Source organism: Phaenicophaeus curvirostris, chromosome 17 (genome assembly GCF_032191515.1).
Source record: "Phaenicophaeus curvirostris isolate KB17595 chromosome 17, BPBGC_Pcur_1.0, whole genome shotgun sequence".
NCBI classification, from domain to species: domain Eukaryota; kingdom Metazoa; phylum Chordata; class Aves; order Cuculiformes; family Cuculidae; genus Phaenicophaeus; species Phaenicophaeus curvirostris.
This window is the reverse complement of record NC_091408.1, coordinates 15,100,862-15,108,859: the sequence shown is the minus strand read 5'-3', so window position 1 is coordinate 15,108,859 and position 7,998 is coordinate 15,100,862. Positions and strand designations below refer to the sequence as shown.

The 7,998-nt window shown below is 45.0% G+C and overlaps 1 protein-coding gene across 4 annotated transcripts in view; it reads left to right on the top strand.

The window, feature by feature from the left end:
- The first annotated feature begins 2,798 nt into the window (after positions 1 to 2,798).
- The window catches only part of PITPNM2 (phosphatidylinositol transfer protein membrane associated 2), a 122,941-nt gene continuing 117,741 nt past the window's right edge, over positions 2,799 to 7,998 (top strand). For 2 of the 4 annotated variants that reach the window (XM_069871149.1, XM_069871147.1), the window contains exon 1: positions 4,468 to 4,568. Coding sequence is in view for 1 of the 4 variants with exons in the window: in XM_069871146.1 (XP_069727247.1) it covers positions 4,479 to 4,568 (90 nt within the window). In the remaining 3 variants the exon portion in view is untranslated. Of the gene's footprint in view, positions 2,825 to 4,467; positions 4,569 to 7,998 lie in introns of those variants that run through there. The other 2 variants (XM_069871146.1, XM_069871148.1) reach the window with 2 other exon arrangements.

Sequence of the window (7,998 nt, the reverse complement as noted above, 5' to 3'; positions counted from 1 at the left end):
AGTTACAATTCCTGTTGTTCAGAAGTGTTTTTGCTTTTAATCACTCATGATTTCAGTACTGTTGTAGCAAGGGTGTGGAGAACTCTGTCTTTCTGTTTGGAATAATTGTTTCAGACTTGCTGTCACTAAGAAGAAGTTATATTATCCTTCCCCAATCTACAAAAAAAAAAAAAAAGGAAAAAACCTCACAACCTTGAAACAAAAATGAATAAAGCAGGAAGGAAGAATGATTTTTTTTTTTTCTTAAACTGAGGAGGTTTTGTCTGCTTTTCCAGGTTTGCATAGGTGCCCAGTGAGTCTTTCAAGATTGCCCCAACAGTTTGTCAACCCAACACTGGAACTCCTTCAGGGACCAGGCCCCTGCTGATTCTGAGAACTGTGTTCTGCTCTGCAGAACTGGGGAAACGGAGCAGGACTCTGGGCCGACTCCATTTGAAAAACTTACGAGGTTAAGTGTAGGTTCTGGAGGATGTTCTTTATGGGAGGATGTTGTCTAGCATGTCCAGCATCTGTAGAAGCTTGTTTAGCTTGTGGAAACAAGCGTAAAATGGATATTATCATAGAATCATAGAATCAGCAGGTTGGAAAAGACCTCCAGGATCATCAAGTCCAAGTGTTCCTTTCTCCCACTAAACCATGTCCCTGAGCAGTTTGTCTAAGTGTCTTTTAAATACTTCCAGGAAAGGTGACTCAACCCCCTCCCTGGGCAGCCTCTGCCAGTGTCCTTTCTGTGAAGAATTTTTTCCTGATGTCCAGTCTGACCCTGCCCTGGTGTAGCTTGAGGCCATTGCCCCTTGTCCTGTCCCCTGTCCCTTGGGAGAAGAGCCCAGCTCCCTCCTCTCCACAACCTCCTTTCAGGGAGTTGGAGAGAGCAATGAGGTCTCCCCTCAGCCTCCTCTTCTCCAGACTAAACACCCCCAGCTCTCTCAGCCGTTCCTCATAAGGCCTGTTCTCCAGCCCCCTCACCAGCTTCATTGCTCTTCTCTGGACTCGCTCCAGAGCCTCAACATCCTTCTTGTGGTGAGGGGCCCAGAACTGACCCCAGGATTCGAGGAGCGGTCTCACCAGTGCCGAGTCCAGAGGGAGAAGAACCTCCCTGGACCTGCTGGTCACACCGTTTCTGATCCAAGCCAAGATGCCATTGGCTTTCTTGGCCACCTGGGCCCCTGCTGGCTCATGTTCAACCAACACCCCCAACTCCTCCTCCTCCTCCAGGTCTCAGCCCAGCGGTCCAGCCTGTTCAGATCCCTTTGGAGCCTCCCGACCCTCCAGCAGATCCACGCTTCCACCCAGCTTAGTGTCGTCCGCAAACTTGCTAAGGGTGCACTCGATGCCTTCATCCAGGTCATTGATAAAGACGTTGAACAGGGCTGGACCCAGCACTGAGCCCTGGGGACACCACTTGGAACTGGCCTCCAGCTGGAGTTAACTCTATGTTGACAGATCCTGATGCGCTTGAGGAGTGAATTATTGTATGAAATTAAAAAAGTGATAAGACTCAATCAGACTAGATGTATATTGGGTTAAAAAGCAATGTAGATGTAATTAATACTTTTAAAAAGAAAGGTAATGTAGGATTCTTGTTTTCTTGCAGATCAAGGGGGTAGAATGGCTAAAAGGACTAGTGAGACACTTGCTTTCCTGGAAAATCATTTAAAAGTTCAAATGCAAAGCAAGATTAAAATGTTATATTTAAATATATTTCCATCATACAGATTTGAATATGTGATTTAGAGATAAAATCCTGTAGGCACTTAAAACACAGTGTTTTGCATAACAGTAGGGGAAGAAACACTTCAAATTTTGCTTTATGAAAATAATTTTTACTTAAAGGATTACTTAAGAATTTAGTGGGTTAATTCTGCCCCAAAGTGTGCACACAAATTCTTGACACAGGTTTATGTCTATCCAATCATCAAATATTTTTCTTCAGCTGATTTCAAGATGTAATTTTAGAAGTAGTGATGATTTACACTGTTAATCTTGTAAGCCCGTAGAGTCCTCTTTATTAATGGACTGGTCTTGACTGTATTAGCATTGGGAACAAGAGTGATAGTAAAGAAAAGAAAACTGAGATGCAGCTTTGTAGCACACTGCAGCCGTGTTTGGGTGACATTGAGGAATGGTATATAGTGAGTATGCAAGGAAACTGCATCTGTGGATTACAAATACAGAATTGTAGTTTGCCCTGGATAGTTCAGTGTTCATTCTTGGTGCTTTCAGCTTTCGAGGTACCTGGCAAAGCTTAGCAAATGCTGTAACACCATTGTGTGTGTGGCAGGAGTGTCTCCTCTGTGCTGTTGGTATGAGGATGCAGATGCGTGGTGGCTGCTTTGAGACCACAGTGGAAAGCTGTACCTGAGCCCCCAGCGTATGGGAATCCCTCATCTTTAAACTTGGATCAGACTGCTAAACCTCAAATCTGCAGTCTGGACCTGTAGTTTCCAGCCCAGGCAGATTCGCATCTAGCAGTTGCCTTGCAGAAGGTTTTGAGGTCGGTTTAGCGAGTTGATGACCAACTCTTTCACTTTTTCTTTTTTTCTAAAGCCAGCCGGGGAAAGCAGAAGTGGCATTTGGGCTCTGTGCGACTGGCTCAGCTGTGAATCAGCACATGACGTTAATAAGCATTTGTGGACTAAATATATTTTTAAGCTGTCTGGCTGCTTGCTCTTGGTGAGATCTCTGAGATTAATGGTCCTGAAATGTTACTCGCGTTTGCTTTTCCTCTGGGATGAATCTGACCTGTGCAAGGACTATTATTTTTTAAAATTGCTGTGCAAGAAGTTACAAAAGTAAAGAGTGGGTACTTTTTTCTTCGTTGTTGGTAAGGCATAGATTTGTCTATTACCGTTAGCTGCAATACCCTGCTTCAGTTATCAGTGTTTTATTCCAAGCATTTCAGGTTCTTTGTTGCAGAAAGCCGAGTATTTGTGTTTGATTTAATTTTTTTTGTAAGTCTTTTGTTGTGAGTGCTGGTCCTAAGGCTTGGATCCAGGTCCCAGTGAGGAGACCTGGATGAGGAGATGCCTTTTTTGTGTGGTGGTAGACCCAGATTTACGTATTATGTGCAAAACACAGCTCTGTGCCCTTCCTGATCCGAAGGGGAAAAGGAATATTTCTGCTTCTGGGGAGTTCAGCGAGCTAAAAGCAGCTTTAATCTGAGCAGGTGGTTTTCAGGGGTGTGTGGGAGCTACTGAGGCCCCCCCTCCTCCCTGCATGCAGAGTCAATCAAGCTATCTTCTGATCCTTCTTGAGTTCCTGAAGCTGTGCTTGCTGCCCCTGGGTCACTCCTCAGGGGGATGGCTGCAAACATTCCAGTCTTCCCCTTTCCATCCGCCCTGCTAGACCTTGGGGTACTAGGAGCTGCTGCTCTGTTCTGGCTGGTGCTTGGAGCACAACAGAGGAAGACAAAGCATGGATAAGCCAAGAAATTAAGGAAGACCTAAATGAGCTTGAATATACTTGGGGGATCTAAGAAGAGAGAGGCGTGATAGCTGGGAGAGGGAAGCACATGTGTGTGCCCTAAGGTGCAAACCGGATGCTTTAAAAGCTGCATTAGAAAAAACAGTTTCCAGTGGTTGGAGGTAATGATGAGACTCTGCCTGCAGGAATCTCTTGGAAAGGTAGCTTGACATAATGAAGCAAACCACGTAAGCTGCTCAGCAGGTAACCTTGCAAGTTCTTTCTGGCCCTCAGCTCTCCTGACAAAAATCAGCCTTGAGGGAAGGCAGGTAGCTGATGGCTGGAAAGTAAATGGGCTGCCTGCGGTTGGCATGTGTCCCGAGCTGTGGGAAGGGAGCTTGATCATCCTCCTGAGTGCTGCTGGTTCACCACCCCTGTCTTTGCATCCCTTGGGCCTGGCTGCACTGTTCTCTGCGGCAGCCAAGGGAGGTGCCCTCTCCTCACTGCTTCAGATGTGGAATGGGATGTGGGATTTAGAAAGGCAGCTCTAGCGCAGTTTCCCCTCTCGCATTTGGGATCTTGCACAGTCTCTGGAGAGCTATCTGGAAAAATACTGTGATGTGGTGTCTTTTTTCTGTGATGGTGTCCCCTTTGTGGAAATCATCGAACACCCTCTTTTTTAAAGAGAAGTGCTTTAGGGGGAAGCTGTGGTTTGGTACAGAGAGACCATGTGAGAATGGTCAGTGCAATGTGTGCGTGTGTGTTTTTGTCTTTTTATTTTTTTTTAAATTTCCATGAGTTAGAGATGACGATGACTCATGGCTTGGATCGCGCTTTAAATCCCTGAGGTGCTTATTGCCGCCTACTATCACGTATTGAATTTCTGACATACTGGAGGGATGTCTGCAGAGAAACTCTGATGTGCAATTATAAAATGTTGTAGCTTTATGTTGTTTGCATAGGAGCCATTAACATGGTGTAACTGTGAAAATAATGCGGCTTTATTCTTGCTGTTGATTTCCCGTGGGCACAGCAGTTAAGGAACTGTGTTTTGTCTTTCTCTAGGATGTTGACACATGTGGACCAACAGTGACATCCTTTTTCAGCAATGCTGTCTTTACTCCCTCCTGCATTCAGAAGCATCTAGAGATATTTTTTTGTGGAAGGTAGGTTCTGGCGTTTCAGCTGGATAGCTGTTTTTTCCTCTGTATTATGAGAGAAAAAAAAAAAAAGTAGGTGTTACTAGGGCGAATGGTAATGAGTCTGAGGGATCCTAGCTCACTGCTGGGAAGAGAGGGGATTAACCTTAGCTTGGGTTCCACTTAGATGCTTAGGAGAAATGCGATAAAATGGAGTCTGGCAACATGGCTGAGAGAGTTGCCTTCGAGAAGGGCTTGGCAGCCACAGGACGTGGTTGGCTTAGATTGCACAGACGTGTATTGGTGAGAAGCCTCTTCTTAAAGAAAACTCATGTTCCCTCGTCTTTTTTATGCGTAGTCAGCATTCTTGTTTATTTAAAATCTTTCAAGTAAATAATTTAGAAGGGAGAATGGCTGTACAAGATGTGCACTAAACATTTTTTTTTGTGTGTGTGTATATTTAAATCTTGCGTGGGTCTCTTCTCTCCCAAAATCTTAACTCTGTTGCATTTTATTTGTGTTGAAATAAACAGTGTGTAGCCTCTGGTATTGCATAAAATTGTTAATTTCTACCTTCTTTTGCCCTCTGAACTTTTAATTTGCTTTGCGTTGACAAGAGGGTTGATACGCCAGCTTCCCTAGTGAAGAGTGTAAATGAGGGAAGCAAATACCCTGTGATGGTTTTTAATAAGTACATTTTAAGAGATTTTGTTTCTTCACAATGTGTGTACCTGCTACTCCCTTAAACTGTAGACTTTGGAGTGTTTCTTGTGGGTTCACTGTGTATGTGTCCAGCTCTCAACAAACCTCTTTGGTGTGAATTCTAGAAATATGTATCATAGTGTTAAATATACCTTCAAAATGAGTGGCTGAGCAAGAGATTTTTCAGTAGATGGGATGTCAACATTTAGCCTGACTGTGTAGTTTTGCATCTTCTTACTTTCTTCCAACACATTCCTCAAAACTCGTTATTTTCCTCTCTGGGAAAGGGTGTTTTTTAACTCTTACCTCCATCAGATGTTTCTCTTTGCGGCGATACAGTGCTATGGCAACTTTGCATTTTTGCTGCTGGATACAAAAACTAAAAACTTGCAGGTTTTTTATTTGAGAGCAATGAATTTCTGGGGAAAACAGAGAAAGGATAAATGAATTTGGATCTTAGGCTGTTTTCTTATTAGATTGAAATGTGTTTTCAGTTTCTCCGGATTTGTACCTTGGGGTTGCAGGAGTTATGCTGGAACTGCAGTGACACCAGCTCTGTGTTAACACGCAATATCTTTACCAGAAATCCTTGAAAACTAGGGGTGATTTGAATACATTAGTTACCTCCTGTTGAGAAATTGGCTGCCAGTGAGTTTATTGCCATTCCCCACACTGATTTCCTTCCTGAAGCATCTCCAGACTCAGCGAAGCCGAGGGCCAGCCTGGGTAGGCTGCTCCCAGTGCTGCAGCTTATCCCTCTCTGGGATACCTGATTTCCTTGGGAGAGAGCCTGCCAGCTTCTCTTCTGCAGGTCTCTCTGGGTACAAAAGCTGCTGTCAGCAGCTTTAACAGAGGAGTTTATGCTTGTAGGTGCATTAATTGCCATGTGAATTTGTGCTTCTGTGCTGAGGGAGGAGGTCTGTGCCCCAAAAGCTTTGCCTCCCTTTCTTTAGATCTCACCCTCCCCTTTCCTCCCCCTAGGCTGTTGTAGAGGAGAGTGTGTTTCTCTGAATTAGTGGTAACAGCAAAGAACTACTGCAGTCCTTAGCAGTTTTTAGGGTTTGCTTTGCCCTGAGGCTGTGGCTCTATTCATTTCACTTTCCTGAAGGACATAATGGGGCTGAAGTTCTCTGTAAGAGAGGAGCCCAAGTGGCCATTAATTTCCTGGGTGGGTGAGGGGAAACTGCTTTCAGAATTGTGTTCAGAGTGAAATGAAACCAAGTGGCTTGCATCACTAGAGAGCAAGAAACGTTCATGGATTGGCAGGTAAGGAATGCAGGGAGGAAAATATGAATGCAGTGTTCGTGAAAACAAAGAGTGAATAGCAGTGTTTAGGAAAAAGCTGTAGGCACCAGGTAATTTTCCTTCTGTTCTGCCAGCATCCCTGTGCAACCCTTTGTTTTTCCAAACCCAGAGGCTTTGACTCCAAACGGCTGGGCAGAGTGAAAATGATGGGAGGAGGTTACACCTGCTAGGAAAGCATCCTGAGTCCCTGGTGCAAGCAGAAAGGCACTGCAGGATTGAAGGGGCATGTGTGTGTATTGGAACCTGTGTAAGTGCCTGTGATGTTTGAAGCATGGCTGTGGGACCTTGGCAAGAAGCCACTGGGGGAAGCAGTGTGACAGAGAGAGATGAAGCATGCTGGTGCCGAATGAGGAGGTATCTTTTGCTCTGTCCCTCAGGATCCTCACTTCCAGCTGCCCAGGGGCACTGCACAGCCTTCTTGTTTCCCCCGGTCCTGCAAACGCAGAAGCCTGGATGGGATGAGGAGTGAGTGTTGCTCGCTGTAAAAACAGACAGAGACTGACGTTGGGCAGGGGACTAGTAGGTGGGAGAGGGAAATGCAGATGAGGTGAAAGCAGGGGGGATTACAGGGTGTCTTATCCTGAGATAAGAAGGCAGATTGGGGATCACTGTCTGGAGCACTGGGGAAATGGTATTCCCTCTAAATAGTTTGTGGACATCACAGGAGGGGTCCTGTCCAAAGCACGCATGGGTTTGCTTTGCAGCTGGCCCCTTCTAATGCCACTCTAGCACTCCCTGCCTTGCGTGCCACACCTGCCTTTGTGCTTGTGCCATGCTGTGCTTTGATTTTCAGGTATATTTCCACCCCTGGCTGTTTTCCCATTCCAGAGCCCCGTGCCCTTTAATATGGACACAAGCTGAGGCTAAATCTTACCTTTTCTGCACCCAGTATTTACCTGGGGACTTACTGTGTGACTTCTTATGAGAATTGTACCCTTTTTAAGGGCTGAGTTTGTGCAAGTGGACTGAATGCAAGAGAAATCTATGCCTATGTTGGATCCTTCATTACTGCAGAACACTTTACAGTAAGTTAGATCAAGGCGATAGCACTTCAGAGAGCTGGGTGATGGCTGCTTTTGTACTGGCAAGGAGAAGAACCTTGTTTGACAGAGTAACGTAGCAGTACAATTGTGGCATTCCCCTATCTCAGTGCGCAGTGGTTGTGGGTTAGTGTGGCACTTGTTACGGTGCCAGGCAGGAAGAAGGGGGAGCTGCTAATAGATAAGGAAGGGAGAATGGGTTCTCATAAAGAGAGGAGATAGTTACAGGTAAACTGAGTTAAATCTGATAGTCTAGGACATAAATATTTCGAAAGGAACAGAAGGATCTCTTTAAAAAAAAAAAGATAGCCTCCTCTATAGTCTGACACTATGAAATTTCTAGTGAAAATATGGGCAACTTTTTGTTTTGCTTGTTTTCCTCCTATTACAATAGAAACACTAGACATGAG